Raw genomic sequence first — 17,412 nt, 5'->3', positions numbered from 1 at the left:
AGCTGAATCTCACCGCTGTGTAAAGTCCATCCTCAGAAGGGACCAGATCCCACCACGCCCACTACGTCCACTGCTCACCCCGTGGAAGCACCTCCAGCCTGGAGCCTGCACAGACCCCACTGCTCCCCACTGCCCCCCTCGCCTCCACGTCTGTTCTCAGCACAGCAGCCACAGCGACCCTTCAAAGGGGACGTCCACCTGACCAGGCAGTGGCACAGTGGAGAGAACGTCAGCCTGGGACGCTAAGGACCCAGGTTCAAAATCCAGAGGTCACCAATTTGAACCTGGCCTCATCCAGCTTGAGTGAGGGATCATAGACATGACCCATGGTCACTGTGTTGAGCCCAAAGTTCAGTGACTTGAAGCCCAAGGTCCCCAGCTTGAGCTCAGTGTCACAGCTCGACAAGTAATCAATAAATAACTAAGGTACTGCAACTATGAGTTGATGCTTCTCATCTCTCCCTTCTTGTCTGTCTGTCCCTAACTCACTAAAACACAATAAAATAAAATAAAAAACAAAGGGGACGTCAGACCATGTCCCTCTCCTGCTACAAAGCACGGCTCCCACCTCAGAGCACAGCCCGTGTCCTCTAACGTCCTCAGGCCCACGGGGTGTGGCCGGGCCTCTGTGGATTCCCACGCAGGCCTCCATTAGCACTGGACGTTCCTGCCTGGACAGAACTCCCCACACATCCTCGTGGACAATTCCTCATGTCCTTCACATCTTCCTCAAGGCCACCTTCCCAGCGAGACCCACACTGACCCCCCCGGTCACACAGCCACCTTCCTGTCCCCACAGCCCACACTCGGGGTCGCCTTCCCCACTGCGTTTTCCCAGGACACCCCCCCTTCTGACACAGACACCTCCCTGTTCACTGCGCTCATACACACCTGTCTCTCCCCACACGACACAGGCTCCCAAGGCCAGCAGTGTTCCTGATCTGACTTCAGTGACGTCCCCACGTGAACAACAGTGCCACACGTCTGCACACACCCAGTCGTGGTTCCTGAGTGGTCCGTGTGGGGCAGCTCCCTGCGCTAGAGACGCGTCTCTATTGATGGGGCCTCAGAGCACAGCTGTCCTGTGGCGGCTGCAGCACAAGGTGCCCTCACACTGACCACAATGCACCTGCACTATCCCGGGCTGCTCCCCCTAAATCTACAGTGGACCCTGCTCTGCACGTCCCGGAGTCTGCACTGAGCCAGCCCTGGAGCACAGGGCAGGGGAGGGCGGGCGGGCAGAGAGAATTCCAGCAGGGACTTCTCTAAGCTGAGGAATCCCTCCTCTCTGCTGATTCCAGAACCTGTTTTTTTATTTCTTGTCATGAAAGGTCTGGAAAAGATGGAAAGAACCATCAGCCCCAAAAGGAGGAAAGAGCAGGAGGCGTCTGAAAATTCTCTCGACACCAGAGACCCTGTGTGCAGGGACCCCCTTAGCTCTGTGGGACAATGACAGACAAGTCATCACCTGCTGCTGTCAGACAGGGACACCCAGAGGAGAATGAGACTGGAACTCCCAACAAGAACAAAAACAGTCACATTGCTCCACAGAAACAAAGAAACAACAAATAAAGACCCAGGAGACGGGGGTGATAGTAGGACCCAGGCCTGAGCCTCAGCTGACCAGCGTATGATGCCATCAGAGCTCACAGACCTGGAGGGGTCCTTTATTAGGACAAGTTACAAGGCCTGGGTGACATTTGAGTCCCTGTGATCACAGGTCCTGGTGGGACAAGGTTCTACCGAAGAGACAAGGACAAAGGAGCAGAGAGGTGACCCAGCTGAGTGACCACGTCAAAGCCCCCGGTGCACTGAGCACCAACTGGGCACAGGCCTGACCACACTCGGTCCTCACAGCCTCTCCTGTCCCTGCAACAGACTCAGCACAGCAGACACACGGGTTCTGGAAAATTCTCAGTGCTCCCATTTATTTCCTCTCAAACTTTAAGGTCCTCTCTTTTAATTAACCCATCAACCCTCCACAGCAAGAACTGAAAATACAAATTCACACACAGAGTCTTATTTCAATAAGGGAGTAAGAAGCTGCAGCTCAGTGCTCCACGAAGTACAGACAGGGATGGGGAGGGCCCAGCCCCCTCTGCTGGACAGGGAAGTGTGGGGAGGGGACCTGGGGGCAGGGGTGGGCCAGCCTCCCACCTCCTCACAGTATGCTGATAGGAATGCAGACACGTTCAGATGCCCTTTGCAGAGAGAGAAGTGAGAGGTTCCTGAAGTCACAAATTGGTTTGGTGTGTGTGTGTGTGTGTGTGTGTGTGTATGTGAAGCATCTTCCGTCACTCAGTCCCCCACAAGGCAGCTGTCTCACGCTGTAGAAGAAAATAATCACAAACAAATTCAGGTCAGTGGCTGTAACTGCTGACATTCTTAATAGTTCACCTCATGCTCAAAATGTCCCAGAGAATCCCCATCACCCAGCCCTGTCCCCTCTGTCCCAACCCCTCCCATCAGGGTCTCACCTTTAGAAGCCGTGAGAGACACATCAGAGCCTTGGGAGTGGTCATTGCCTGGGGTAGAACACAACAGGACGTGGTCAGAGCCCCCAGGACAGGAGACTAAAGGAGGAGCTATGCAGGGTGAGGTCCCCCATGGCTCCCGTCTGTACTGTCACAGGGTCTCAGGGGTCACCCCCTCCATACTCACTGGCAGCCTGAGCGTAGCTCCCTCCTTTCCCACCTGCAGGAAGAAAACATCCCGTGAGAAACCAGGGAGGAGGCAGGGCCATGAGGTCCTAAAGGAACCCCTAGTCCTGGGCCTCAGAGAAGTTTCCAGAACTGTGAGTACAGACCCAGGGCAGGATCAGGAAACCTGAGGAAATTATATGTGTGGGGACTGGACCACCCATCCTTCTGAAGGTCTGTCCTCAGCAGGACCCTCCCCTCTGACCTGTGACTATGGGGGACCAGGTCCCCATCACTAGATTCATCAAGGTGATAAATCTGTCCCTCATTTTCACACGTGCCTCACTAAAGAGTCAGTGTTAGCAAACAGCCTCAGACTGGGCAAGGACACGTGTGGGGACAGTACATCCCATTAATGAAGTGGACACACTTCTTCCTGGGCTTGAAACCCCCTGTGGGACAAGAAACTCAGACCCCACCCTTCCCTACCTGAGCGCCTCCTCCTCCACATCACAGCCCCCACCACAGCTCCAGTGACCACAGCTCCAAGGAGGACCAGGACAGCAATGATGACCACAGTGGGGATGGTGGCCTGAGGAGGCTCTGGGAAGGGAAGGGAAGGTGAGGACCCTGACCCCCAGGCCGCAGCCCTGACCCTGCTGAAGTCCTCCAGAGGCCCCTGCTCCCTGAGAAGAGGCTCTGTGCCCGCGTGTCCTCCTCACCCCATCTCAGGGTCAGGGGCTCGGGCAGCCCCTCGTGCTGCACATGGCACGTGTAGCTCTGCTCCTCTCCAGGGGGCACCGCCACGGCCGCCCACTTCTGGAAGCTCCCGTCCCCCGCAGGCCTGGTCTCCACAAACTCCATGTCCTGGGTCAGGTCCTGCCCGTCACGCTGCCAGGTCAGGGTGATCTCCGCAGGGTAGAAGCCCAGGGCCCAGCACCTCAGGGTGACCTCACGGTTAGAGATGGGGTGGTGGGTCACGTGAGCCTTTGGGGGGTCTGAGGAGAAGGGTGAGAAATTCAGGAACTTTGCATCCCTCATGGGCCACTCCAGCAGCACTCCTGTGACCATCGTGAGAGGTGACAGGACAGCTGGGGTGGGGGCGGGAGCAGAAAACCCAGACACCAGCTGGACAGAGGCACCTGGGATGATCTAGTCTTTGGAAAGTTCTAGATTCCGAGGGACACAGCTCAGGGTAGGAGGCAGGTCTCTAAGAGGATAAAGGTATTTCTGGTCCTGACCTGGGTGGAGGCCAAATGACCCAGAAAAGCTGGGTCGGACCTCAGACACACTGGGTGGGGGACAGAGAACAAGGCCTGAGGGAGAAAGTCCCCGTGGGTCCCGGGGCCACTGCCAGGGTCAAGAGGAACCGCTGATGGGTTATTTCAGGGTTGGTCTCCCCTCCATCCCGGAGAGACTGCACCTAATTGTCCCTGAGAGAAGGGGGAGTCGCTGTCTGGTCCCGGATCTGAAAACCCAGGGGACTCAATGTCCCGACCCAAAGGAGGGTGTTCTGACCCCGGTCCATTTCCTGTCTCCGTGTAGGAGCCGCAGCCCGAGGGGAGAGGAGGGAGCCCCGCGGCCCTGGTACCTACGCGCAGCAGCGTCTCCTTCCCCTTTTCCAGGTAAAGGCGGAGCCACTCCACGCACGTGCCCTCCAGGTAGTTCCTCTGGTACTCCGCCTCACCGGCCTCCTCCCACTTGCGCCGGGTGATCTGAGCCGCCGCGTCGGCCGCGGTCCAGGAGCGCAGGTCCTCGTTCAGGGCGATGTAGTCGGTACCGTCGTAGGCGAACTGACTGTACCCGCGGAGGAGGCGCCCGTCCCGGTCCATTTCGCAGCCGAACATCCTCTGGAGGGTGTGAGACCCTGACCCCGCCCCGACCGCGGGGATTAAACCGAAACCGAAAACGAAACCGGGTCAAAGTCTCGCGGGCTCCTCCCGGGTGGGGTGAGGGGTCCCGCGGTCTCGGGTGGAGCTCAGACCCGGACACTCGGGCGACCCCGGCCCGTCCGTGGGGATGGGGTCGTGACCGGGACCCGCCCGCGTGGCTCACCGTCCGCGCTCTGGTTGTAGTAGCCGCGCAGGGTGTTCAGGCCCACTCGGTAATCCTGTGCGTTGTGTTTGCAGATCCGCGTGTTCCGGTCCCAATACTGCGGGTGCTCCTGCTCCACCCACGGCTGCTCCATCCACGGCGCCCGCGGCTCCGCCCTCGGGCTCGCGGCGTCGCTGTCGAACCGCACGAACTGCGTGTCGTCCACGTAGCCGACGGCGAAGAAGCGGGGCTCCCCGCGGCCGGGCCGGGACACGGCGGTGTAGAAATATCTCAGGGAGTGGGGACCTGGGGACGGGGAGGTTCTGAGACGCGCGACCCTTACCCGCCTGGGTGCCGGGAGACGGAAAAGGGGCCGGGACAGAGCAGGGGTCAGGACGGGGCGGTGGACACGCGCCTCCTCCCCGGGGTCCTGCGCCCCCGCCGGGTCCCCTCGCTCCTCCCCGCAGAGGCCGTTCCCTCCCGACCCGCACTCACCCGCCCAGGTCGGGGTCAGGACCAGGGACCCCGAGAGCAGCAGGAGGAGCATTGGGGACCCCATGACGCGAATTCTCAGGATCTGGGGACAATCTGTGTCGGGCGGGTCCGCGGAGACCTTATAACCGGGAACGACCGGGAGGCTGATTGGCTTCTCTAGAAACCGGTCACCCAATGGGAGTGACATCTGTGGACTCATCATGAGTATCCAGGAAGGAGGACCCGACACAGGTTGTCAGAAGCAGAAGTGAAACCCGGGGAAACGGGGACTCCCCAACACTGACCTTCCCCACCCAGACTCCGCCCTCGGACTGAGACCCTGAGAGCCAGGCCTGGGGACCCGGGACTGTGTCCTGACCCCTCCTCCTGCGCGGAGAGCTCTTTGTCACCGTGTCTCCCTGAGTCCTGAACCAGGGGCTGTGTGAGGACACCAGGGAGACCCCCAGGCTGGGCCCCGCCCCTTTCCTCCTCTTCTCTCCCCGGAATCCCTCCCCCTGAAATGGACTCCCTGCCTCCCACCCCTTATCTGTCCCCCTGGACTCTTCTAGAAGAAATGTCACCCCAGGGACTTTGATGTCAGAGAGTGAGCTCGCCCTGGGAATGGAGGTGGAGGGACAGGGTTTCTCTTAACCCTGGAGGAGCTGTGTCTGAAAACACGGGATGGAGATTCTCAGAGACCAGTCTCCCTGTTGTCTGTGAACCCCAGTGGGGAGCACAGTCTTGGGAACCCTGAACATCAGGAAGCTGGTCTGTAAAGAAGTGATTCAGCCCCTTGTACAGAAATGTGTCTAACCAGCACTGCAGTCAGACTCACAGAGCTCCTGAATTCTACTTCCCACACAGTGTGTCTGTGACTCGGGATTGTTACATTGTGAAATGATCTTCATTCAGTAGCCCTGAGTTTGTCTGTGAGTCCCCCACGTCCTCAGTACAGAGAAGCCCAGGGAAGCCGTGTGTCGCTGTGCATTTCAACAGGAGCATGTACGTCCTCGAAGTTACAAGTGCTCAATGTGGTCATCCAAATGATGGAGAGAGAAGGAAGGTTGGCTGGAGGCGTCCCAGACCCAGGGCAGAGTAAGGAGAATTCAGAGAGGGTGTCAGGGAGCCTGGAGCCTAAGTCAGCCTCCAGAGGAGCAATGGTCCTGCCTCAGTTTCCCTGCTGTTCTCAATCTTTGATGGGAAGGAGCCTGTGAGAAGCGAGGTCCCAGAGCAAACAGGGCAGCAGATCTGAGAGCACAGCAGAGGGGCCATCGGTCAGTTATGCTCCCTCAGGCTGAGGTCTGGGTGTGCATTCTCACGCTGCCACGTGACCTAGTGGAGGAAAGAATGACAAGAGAGGAAAAGGGAAGAACTGCTGGACCAGCACCTTTACGTAGACGAGAAGGGATGAGGCCTCGAGCACCAGCAGAGGGACCACTCTGGCTGGGAGCGTAGACAGCTCACCTGTGGTGACGTCTCCAAGTAGACGGTGTTGGAAATCTGTAATAATCATCTTCTAATGTGTCAAGTTTTCTCAGTGAAGCAGGAAACAAGGTTACTGGCAGTAATGAGATGGGGAAGGAGGGTGGGTGTGTGAGCAGAGGATGGGGGAGACTGAGGGAGCCGTGCAGGGACAGGATGATTGTGGGCAGCAGTGTGGACCCCCTTCTGGTCTGGGTTATGACTTTAACATGACAGTGTTCATGGGGCTGGTTTGTTCTCCAGCCTCCAGTAGCTGCACGGGGCAGGTGCAGGGAGGGCAGAGGTAGAATTTCTCGGCTGTGAAGTTTTTCCAAGCAAGGGTGACAAATCAAGGGAGATCAAGGGAGGGATTAAAATGCTGTCTCATGGAATTGAAGATGAGTGAGGAGGGAGGAGAGGACATTGAGGGGTGAGGGGCAGTGACTAGATGGTAGGATAATAACCTGGGATCCCAGTGGGCACAAAGGATTGTGGGAGGTGATGTAGCATAGGGTGGTCTCAGGCCTGGGAAACAGGCACATTTGTGATGAATGGTTTGCTGACATTACATTACACATGTGGTCAAATAATCGCACCAGTGTTTCCAGAGCTTAGGCAGCCCTGCGGGGTGAGTAGGGAGATGGAGGGCAGTGCCAGGGTCCAGCCCCGGGGGGAATCCAGGGGTCCCACAGGAGGAGACGGCGTCGACACGAATCGAGTGAGAAAGCCGAATTCTTTTCTTTCTCTTTATTCTCTAGTTAGCATTTACTGCCAGGCATCTCTGCCAAATGCTAGTATAGCTTCTTTTTATGCACACACACTAAGTTACAATCACATGGTATTTTGTTTCACTATGGTTACATGTTTCCAGATAACAGTTAATTCATATCTATAAGCTACAAATCAGGTGGTAAGTTATTCAAAGTACAGTTATACAATAACTTGAATAGCAATAACAATATCGGTACAAACTTCTAAAAGATTAGTACTAATTAATAACTCTACTTAGTTGTGAGTCAAGGGTACAGAGAGAGAGATTAGCAGACGAAATCATCAAGGACTAGCAAAGGACCACCGCTTGCTCAGGCAAATGGCCCTGAGTTCATGTAGTGTTCTAATTTTTCTCACAAGACTTCAAAAGACTTGCTTATTAAGAAACTGGCATAGCATCAAGAGTAACTTTTGCTTAAAGATACATAGAGTGCATCTGCAACATAGCTTAGTAGCAACAATAATATCAGAAGGCATTAATTGCTATTGCTGCTATGAATCCCACCACATTCCTCTCCTTATTCTTGGAAAATACAAAAATCTCATGAGAATGTTTTACTGAGAAAAGCCCAGCAACTGCCTTCAGTCACAAAACAAGTCTTTTAGCAAAACATTCTTTTCTTGCCGGCTGTGCTCCCATTCAAGGCCACGCAACGGGCCACTCCACTACACCTTACCTAAGATCAGGGGTCCCCAAACTTTTTACACAGGGGGCCAGTTCACTGTCCCTCAGACCGTTGGAGGGCCGCCACATACAGTGCTCCTCTCACTGACCACCAATGAAAGAGGTGGCCCTTCCGAAAGTGCGGTGGGGGGCCGGATAAATGGCCTCAGGGGGCTGCATGTGGCCCACGGGCCGGGCCGTAGTTTGAGGACGCCTGCCTAAGATTCTATTGTCTAGTCAAATTTTATTTATTTACTATATTCATACACTAGTTAAGTTCTAACTTTATTCTTTCTAACATGATTAATAAGAAATTCTTCTACAAACTTAACCCTTTATGAGGGATATCATAGCCAGCCTCATATTTATGAGCCCAGTTCAAGGGGCTGACAGGCTTTTCTGTGGAACTCACACCTTCTGTCTCATTTCCAAAGAAATTACTACGAATCTACAGGGAAAGCACGGTACTATTATCCCTGTGCCATAAATAATAGCACACACCCAGAAAAGGGGGGATATAAGGCCAGATTAATTCAAAAGGTCAAAGGGGGAAGTATCGTTGTGCCTTTCCTTTGCGGTGACTTTGTCACTCCGCAGCTATTAGTCTTCACTGTGGTGACTTTGTCAACCAGCAGCTGTTGGTCTTCTCTGCTGTGACTTTGTCAATCAGCAGTTTTTGATCTTCTTCTGCTGTGACTTTGTCAGCCAGCAGTTGTGGGTCTTCTCTGCTGTGACCTTGTCAGCCAGCAGTCGTTGATCGGCTCCCGACAGGGCAGAGCGTGGGAAGCATGGCGTGGACACTGTGGGAGGGCTGGGTTATTGGCAATGACAAGTCTAGGGGATGACAAGGGAGGGGGCCCAGGAGGAACAGAGCAGAAGGTCATGGAGGAGAGGAGCTCAGGGAAGTGAGGAGCCAGGGACTGAGCGTCCTCTGCTGTGTGTGTTCTGTCCCTGCTGTAAAGTGACCACAAACCAAGTGGCTTTAAACAGCAGCCCTTTATTATCTCATGGTTGTATACGTTACACATATGAAATGTCCTCACTGGGCTAGGAATAAGGGGTCAGCAGGTCCCTGCCCCTCACTGGGGCTCTGGAAGAATCCACTGCCAAGCTCATTCACTGTGTTGTCTAAACTCAGATTCTTGCAGATGTGGGGCTGAGTCCCTGTTTCCTTGCTGGGTGTCAGCTGGAGCCACCCTGAGCTCCCAGAGGATGTCTTCAGTCCTGGAACGTGGCCCCCACAGCACACACAATCCTTCCCCCACGTGGAACCTCTCTGCCTCCCCTCACCCTCATCTCTCCTGCAGCATCTCTGACTCCAGCCAGAGAAACCTCTCTGCTTTTAGGTTTATGTGACGTGATTGTCCAGCCAGGTGATCCAGGATGGTCTCCCTGTCCTAAAGCCCTTAACCTTCATTACATCACCAAGTCCCTTTCCTATGTAAGGAAGCCTGTCCATAAGCGGCAAGGATTTGGGGGGATACCTTTGGGGACCACTGTTCATCCTTCCTCATCTGATTAGGTTGAAATGACTGAGGTCAAGGAGGTGGCACTCTGGGGAGGGTGACAGTGACCCAGGAGCTAAAAGGAATGGGAATAGGTGGTGGTCCCCAGGGATCACCTACAATGAGGGGAGTGGGGGCTTTGATGATGGATTAGGGGATGTTAGGGAGGAGAGAAGGGAAAAGTCAAAGCAGTTGAGGAGAAGGACCCACCCACCTCCAGGTCCAGGGCACATGGTCTGTGGGAGGGGAGACACCCCCATGACAGGACTTCAGAGGGAGCCGTGTCCTCAGGGAGACCCAGGTCCCTGTCAGAGCTGCAGGTGCAGGAACACCCTGGGAGGACTGTGTGGATTTGGCTGATCCTGGGCTGAGACCTCCGGGGGACACAGTGGGAAGGTTTCAGGAGCTGGGGAGGGGGTGTGAGGGGAGATAGAGTAGGGGTGCACGGAGCCTGTGGAGATGAGCGTGCAGGATGTTTGGGGGACCCGGGGTGACTGAGACAGACAGGGGAAAGGAGAGAGAAGGAGGTTAGTCTTGGTGGATTCAGGGCAGATGGTGGTGAGTGTGGGAGAGGGAGGTGGGAGGGGCAGGGGTCTGGGGCTCTCACTTGGGCTCTGTCGATGGGGATGAGGAGGTATGGGGTGGTCAGTCTTAGTTCCAGTGTGTGGACACTTCCTTGACACCCTGATTGTGGGGTTCAATCCCTGGTGGAGGAGGGGTGTTACAAGTCCATGGATTCACTGTTGACCCTTGTGGGATGGGGGTACAGCTCTCAGATCTGCCCGTCACCTGCTTCAGGAGAGATATTCCTGGGGCACCAGGTGTGACCCGGGCACAGGGGCCTCTTCTGTCCTGCTGAGGGGACAGAGGGCTGAAGGCAGCTGGGGTCCTCATCCCAGTAGAATCAATGTGTATGTGCACAGGGTGGATGATGATGTAGACATTACAGAGTTGCTACCAAATTAGAGATACTTTTTAAAAAATTGATGTGAAATCTGACCTTTAGAGGATAATGACGCTAATTTTATCTGACCTTTAACTTAGAAAAGATTTGAGAATTAATTTCCCCGTTATGATAATATTAGATAGGAAGAAATGTTCTTACTGTTGGGAGATGCATGCTGACGTGTGTAGCAATGAGGGTCATGATGCCGGCACGTGACTTTCGAGGATTTGGCAAAAGTGATGCAAACATTATCTTTTGTTTTTCAAAATGTACTTTAAAGCTATAGTCGACATACAACACTACGTAGGTTGCAGGTGTACAACATAGGGATTGGGCGTTTGTACGCCTTATGGGGTAGTGACCTCGGTAAGTCAGGTAGCTGCCTGTCACTGCACTCAGTTATAAGGATGTCACTGGCTGTGTTCCCTGTGCTGTACTTTGCCTCCTGTGACTTATTTCATAGATGGTCATTTGTACTTCTCCATCCTCAATTCTGTCACTTAGTTTTTGCCTACTCACCGCCCCCCTCACCTGTGGCAGCCATCAGCTTTTTTCTCTGTATCTATGAGTCTGTTTCTGTTTCATTTCCTTTGTTTTTTGGATTCCACAGATAAATGAAATCATACAGTGTTTGCTGTTCTGACTTATGTAACTAGCGTGATACTCTCGAAGTCCTTCTCTGCTGTCACAAAGAACAAGAGTTCCTTCTTTTTCATGGCTGATTGATTCCACCGTACACACATGACACACCTTTACTCATTCGTCCGTCCGTGAAGAATTAATTTGCTTTCATACCTTGGTGACTGTAAGTAACGATGCGGTGAACACAGGGAAGGATTTATCTTTTTTTTTTTTTTTTTTTTTTTTTTGTATTTTTCTGAAGCTGGAAATGGGGAGAGACAGCCAGACAGACTCCCGCATGCGCCCGACCGGGATCCACCCGGCACGCCCACCAGGGGCGACACTCTGCCCACCAGGGGGCGATGCTCTGCCCCTCCGGGGGCGGCGCTCTGCCGTGACCAGAGCCACTCCAGCACCTGGGGCAGAGGCCAAGGAGCCATCCCCAGCGCCCGGGCCATCCTCGCTCCAATGGAGCCTTGGCTGCGGGAGGGGAAGAGAGAGACAGAGAGGAAGGAGAGGGGGTGGGGGGTGGAGAAGCAAATGGGCGCTTCTCCTGTGTGCCCTGGCCGGGAATCGAACCCAGGACTTCTGCATGCCAGGCTGACGCTCTACCGCTGAGCCAACCGGCCAGGGCCGATTTATCTTTTTAAATTAATGTTGTTGCTTTGTTTGGATAAGTCCCTGGAAGTTTTAATTTTTGGAGGAATCTCCACACTTTCCCCCAGTTTACCCTCCCCCCTTCACAGAGTGTGACGTTTGCTCCACATCCTGGGCAACGCTTGTGTTCTGTTGCCATTTGGAGAAAGGGCCACTCTGCAAGCTGTGTGGCGACACCTCATTGGGCTGTGATTGGCATTTCCCTGATGACTACTGGTCTTCAGTATCTATTCACGTGTCTGTTGGCCAGCTCTATGTCCGTTTTTTGGGAAAAAAAAAATCTATTCAGGTCCTCTGTTCATTTTTGTAAATAGACTTTTTTTTTTTTTTTCTTAAGCTGGAAACGGGGAGAGGCAGTCAGACAGATTCCCACATGTGCCCGACCGGGATCCGCCCGGCACGCCCACCGGGGGGGGGGATGCTCTGCCCCTCCGAGGTGTCGCTATATTGCAACCAGAGCCATTCTAGTGCCTGAGGCAGAGGCCATGGAGCCGTCCACAGTGCTGGGGCCAACTTTGCTCCAATGGAGCCTTGGCTGCGGGAGGGGAAGAGAGAGACAGAGAGGAAGGAGGGGGGGTGGAGAAGCAAATGGGCACTTCTCCTATGTGCCCTGGCCGGGAATCGAACCCAGGTCCCCTGCACGCCAGGCCGACGCTCTACCTCTGAGCCAACCGGCCAGGGCCGTAAATAAACTTTTAAAAATTAAATTTATTGGTGGGGTGTAGGAAAATGGCTGGGAATTAGACTGTGGTCCTGAGACAAGTGTGTGGTGGGGACTTCGGAACACCAGGTCCTGTGGGGGCAGAACCCGCCCCGGCAGCACTGATAAAATTGTTTCATAGAAGCAGCTGATCCCTGGAGCCTTTTCCTGCACACCTGAAAGCTATTAGTTAGTCATCCTTCTCTGCTCCTGAACCCATTCTAGACTAATCTCACCCAGGCTCTGCTAATGTGCTTGATGAGCAAAGACACGAATAAATACGATGAGGCTGCAGAGAGCTGGGCTCTCAGTCCTGGAGGCCGGGAGTCCCCTGGACCTGTCTTTTCTCTACGTTGTGTCTTGTGTGTGTGTTTTCTTAAGTCCTGCAGCGCCCTCCTCTCCTGCACCCCCATGGCTGAGCTGGTCTCGGCAGTGGGGACATTGATTAATAAAATGACATAGGTTTCAAGTGAGCAGTAGTTCTCTGTGTATCATCTGTAAGTTCACTGGCTGTCCACCACCCGGTCACATCATCCCTCACCACTTCCTGACCTCCTGTGCCCTTTACTCCCCCACCTCCCCCCTGCTCTGGTAACCACTGCACTGTTGTCAGTTTCTATGAGTTTTTTCATTTCTTAAAGATTTTATTTATTGATTTTAGAGAGAGAAGAGAAGAGAGAGGAGTTGGGAGCAAGAAGTATCAACTCATAGTTGCTTCACTTTAGTTTTTCATTGATTGATTTCTTCTCCTATGTGCCTTGACCAGGCAAGCCCAGGGTTTTGAACCGGCGACCTCAGCATTCCGGTTGATGCTCTATCCACTGCGCCACCACAGGTCAGGATCTGAGTTTTTGTTTATTTGTTCATTTGTTGCTTTCAGTTTTATATCCCACATATGACTGAAATCATATGGTTCTCGAATTTTTCTGTCTGACTTATTTCGTTTAGCGTGATGTTCTCAAGATCCATCCATGTTGTCACAAATGGCAGGATTTCATCTTATGGCTGTGTGCTATTCCATTGTATACATGTACCACATCCTCTTCATGTAATGACCCATCGAAGAATAACTGTGTTGTTTGCATGTCTTGGCCACTGTGCATAATGCTGCAAGGAACATAAGGGCGTATATATCTTTGCAAATAAATATTTTCAAATTTCTTGGGTAAATATCCAGTAGAGGGATTGCTGGGTCATAAGGTAGTTCTACTCTTTAATTTTCTGAGGAGCCTCATGGTGTCTTCCACAGTGGCTGTACTAGTCTACATTCCCACCAGCAGTGAGTGAGGGTTCCTTTTTCTCCACAGCCTCTCTAACACTGTTATGACCTGTCCTGTTGGTAATAGCGATTCTAACAGGTATAAGGTGGTGTCTCATTGCAGTTTTGATTTGCATTTCTCTAATAGCTAGTGAAGATGAGCATCTTTTCATATATCTGTTAGCCATTTGTCTGTCTCCTCGGGAGAAGTGTCTGTTCAGGTCCTCTCCCCATTTTTAAAATTGGGTTGTTTTTTTCTTGTTGAATTGTATGCGTTCTTTCTATATTGTGGATGTTCACCTGTTGTCAGAGCTGTTGTTTGGAAGTATCTTCTAGTCGTTTGCCTTTTTGTTTTGCTGTCAGTTTCTTTTGCTCTGCAGAAGCTGTTTCCTTTGATATAGTTCCATTCATTTTGTGTGTGTGTGTTTTAAAACATTTTATTTAAAAAGAAATATTTTTAATTTATTGTGTTGACGTGGTTACAAGTATCCCACGCATTATAAACCCGCTGCACACGGCATCGCGCCCCCGTGCCCCATGCGAAGTCTCTTTCCACCCCCACACCACCCTCTGCCCCTCCCCCTTTCACCCCTCCCTCTCCTGGGCCTGTTGCTACCTTGTTTCCTGTATTTCATGTGTTCTATGTATATAATCTGACTACTCCCTCCACCATCTTTGATCCCATCCCCACCTCTCATTTCTTCTGACAGCGTTCCATCTGGTCCTAGTTACCCTGCCTCTGTTTCTATTTTGTTCCTTAGTTTATTGTGTTAATTAGATTCCACATATAAGTGAGACCATATGATATTTGTATTTCTCTGCCTGGCTTATTTCACTGAGCATAATAATCGCCAGGCCCACCCATGTTGTTGCAAAAGGTAATATTTCCTTCCTTTTCGTGGCCACATAGTAGTCCACTGTGTAAATGTACCACAGCCTTTTTATCCAGTTCTCCGCTGATGGACCCTTGGGCTATTTATACAAACAAATGGAAGCATATACTGTGTTCATGGATTGGAAGAAATTAACATTATTAAAATGTCTATATTATCCAAAGCAATCTATAGATTCAATGCAACTTCTATTAAAATAACAATAGCATACTTCACAGATCTGGAAAAAATATTCCAACAATTTATATAGAACAAAAAATGAACCTAAATAGCCTCAGAAATCTGGAAAATGAAGAATAAACTGGGAGGTATTACACTTCTGGATATCAAGTTATACTACAAGGCCATTGTAATCAAAACAGCCTGGTACTGGCATATGAACAGACATCTAGATCAATGGAACATAACAGAGAACCTAGAAATAAACCTACACCTTTATATTAAATTAATATTTGAGGCAAGAGGCAAGAGTATACAATGGAGTAAAGACATTCTCTTTGATAAATGGTGGTGGGAAAACTGGACATGTATATGCAAACAAATAAAACTAGACCACCAACTTACACCAAACACAGAAATAAAATGGATAAATGTAAGTCACAAAATCATAAAATTCCTATAGGCAGTAGAGTCTCAAACATCTCTTGTAGCAATATTTTTGCTGATATATCTCCTTAGGCAAATGAAATAAAGAAAAAAATAAACAAGTGGGTCTCAGTTCCATGTGCATTGCAGTGTTATTTACAATAGCCAAGATCTGGAAACAGCCCAAGTGTCCGTCAGTGGACGAGTGGATTAAAAGGCTGTGGTACATACACACAATGGCCATGAAAAAGAAGGAAATCTTACCTTTGGGATGGCAGGGGTGGACCTGGAGATTGTGCTAAGTGAAATAAGCCAGGCAGAGGTAGACAAATACCATATGGTCTCACTTATATGTGGAATCTAATGAGCACTGAGGAACAGAATAGAAACAGAGTCCGGGACACAGGGAGCAGAGGGACAGCTGTCAGAGGGAAGGGGGATGAGGGGACTGGGTCAAAGAAGGTAAAGAGATTGGCCAAATTATATATACATCACACATGTATACTGTAAGGACCAAGAGAAGATCAGAAAATAAGCAGGGCACTAATGGAACAGGGAACTTAAGGGTTACAGGCAGGTCCTGCTCCTGTTCTGTTAGGAGTAACATGCCCAAGGTCGTTCAAGAAGCAGAGACAGATAGGGACTCTGGGAAGCTGAGAGAGAAGGAAAAGAAAAAAAAGAAAAAGAGACAAACGTTTGCATTCTATTGGTTAAAAGACCCTTATCAGAAGTTTAGGTTTGGAATTCGCCAATGAGCTAGACCCCAGCCCCTGTTGCTATGCTATGTGCAGCCCCCTTAGCAAATAGGTTACCGCCACATCTGCTTCTGTATTATATTTGCTTGCTTAGCTTATAAAAAGATTTAGCTGTGAGCGCTAGGTGCGATTCCCATCTGTAGCTCCTTGTGAGCACGGTGTCTCTGGACACCTCGGGAATTTGCCCCTCCGCCGGTAAAACTGGCCAATAAAGTTACATCTATACTCCTGAAAGTCTCCATGATGTGTCAGCATGGACTTGGTGAACATGTTAAGGACATTCAAAACAGCAAAGACTCGTATAGATCCTGTTATATTGGCTAAGAATTTGCTTAAAGGCTTTAATTCCTATAATGTATTAGAATGTTTGGGTATCTGTGAACATTGGCTATATTAATTTTGTGTTTATTCTGTATTTTTTCTCTTTTTTTTAAAAAAAAACAATCATCTGTTTTTTTAACATTTTTATTTTATTTTTATTTATTTATTCATTTTCGAGAGGAGAGGGAGAGACAGAGAGAGAGAAGGGGGGAGGAGCTGGAAGCATCAACTCCCATATGTGCCTTGACCAGGCAAGCCCAGGGTTTCGAACTGGCGACCTCAGCATTTCTAGGTCGACGCTTTATCCACTGCGCCACCACAGGTCAGGCTATTCTGTATTTTTTCAGTCTGACTCCAAATTAGAATCTGGGAAACTAGGAAATCAGATGAGTGAAAATCACAGCACACAAATTAAAAATAAAAGAGGATATGGCCTGACCTGTGGTGGCACAGTGGATCAAGCATCGACCTGGAACGCTGAGGTCACCAGTTCGAAATCCTGGACTTGCCTGGTCAAGGCACACACACAAGCAATCAATGAACCACTAAAGTAAAGCAACCACAAGTTGATACTTCTCATTCCTCCCCCTTCTCTCTTTCTCCTCTCTCTGTAACATCAATAAATAGAATCTTTAAAAATAAAAAAGGATATGTAATAGACTGCAAGTGGCAAAAAGCCATTGTAGATTGGAGGCTTAGCAAAAGGCTAAGTTCTCCCCCTCCCCCTCCATATTGGCTGTGATGCTGAGTATTTGCACCCACTCCACTTGCTTCCTTAAGTTGCTGGAAGCAATTTACATGCCCTTCTTCTGACTCTTTGTTTGTTCAGATGTTGGTTGATTTCACTTATGCATGGTGGGGGGAGTCCTGTTTATGCCTTGGGAGAGTTCCTGTTTTAGCCTCAGGTGTGTAACTTTGTATCAAGGACTTCCTTGATTTGCATATGGCTATGTAATAAAGCAAACTGGGGCTATGGGACACTCGGATATTGCCATCAACATTGAAGAGTCCGCCCGGTCCCATCCTTTTTCTTAATGAGTCTGTTTTCTTAATTCTGCACTGTTCTCCCTCAAAACCCAGAATTATGAGCCTGCTGGTCTGCCCTCCCCCCCCAGGGGCACTGAAGGA

At 51.0% G+C, this 17,412-nt stretch overlaps 1 protein-coding gene and 1 long non-coding RNA gene across 2 annotated transcripts; one reads left to right on the top strand and one right to left on the bottom strand.

Annotated features, from left to right (window-relative positions):
* Positions 1-1,901: 1,901 nt before the first annotated feature.
* LOC136332411 (patr class I histocompatibility antigen, A-126 alpha chain-like) lies at positions 1,902-5,385 on the bottom strand. The gene is made up of 8 exons (XM_066272043.1): positions 5,169-5,385; positions 4,695-4,979; positions 4,231-4,506; positions 3,362-3,637; positions 3,129-3,242; positions 2,662-2,694; positions 2,478-2,525; positions 1,902-2,327 (listed from the first exon to the last, which is right to left on the bottom strand). Exons 1-8 carry the CDS (start codon positions 5,368-5,370, stop codon positions 2,323-2,325), a joined length of 1,239 nt encoding a protein of 412 aa, XP_066128140.1. The 5' UTR covers positions 5,371-5,385; the 3' UTR covers positions 1,902-2,322.
* Positions 5,386-11,240: 5,855 nt separating this feature from the next.
* LOC136318786 (uncharacterized) lies at positions 11,241-17,284 on the top strand. Its single transcript, XR_010728126.1, has 2 exons — positions 11,241-11,299; positions 16,632-17,284. It is a non-coding gene; the product is annotated as an uncharacterized lncRNA (long non-coding RNA).
* The last annotated feature ends 128 nt before the right edge of the window (positions 17,285-17,412 follow it).

Source organism: Saccopteryx bilineata, chromosome 1 (genome assembly GCF_036850765.1).
Source record: "Saccopteryx bilineata isolate mSacBil1 chromosome 1, mSacBil1_pri_phased_curated, whole genome shotgun sequence".
Taxonomy (NCBI): Eukaryota; Metazoa; Chordata; class Mammalia; order Chiroptera; family Emballonuridae; genus Saccopteryx; species Saccopteryx bilineata.
The sequence above is the reverse complement of the archived record's forward strand: the minus strand, read 5'-3'. Positions and strand labels throughout refer to the sequence as shown.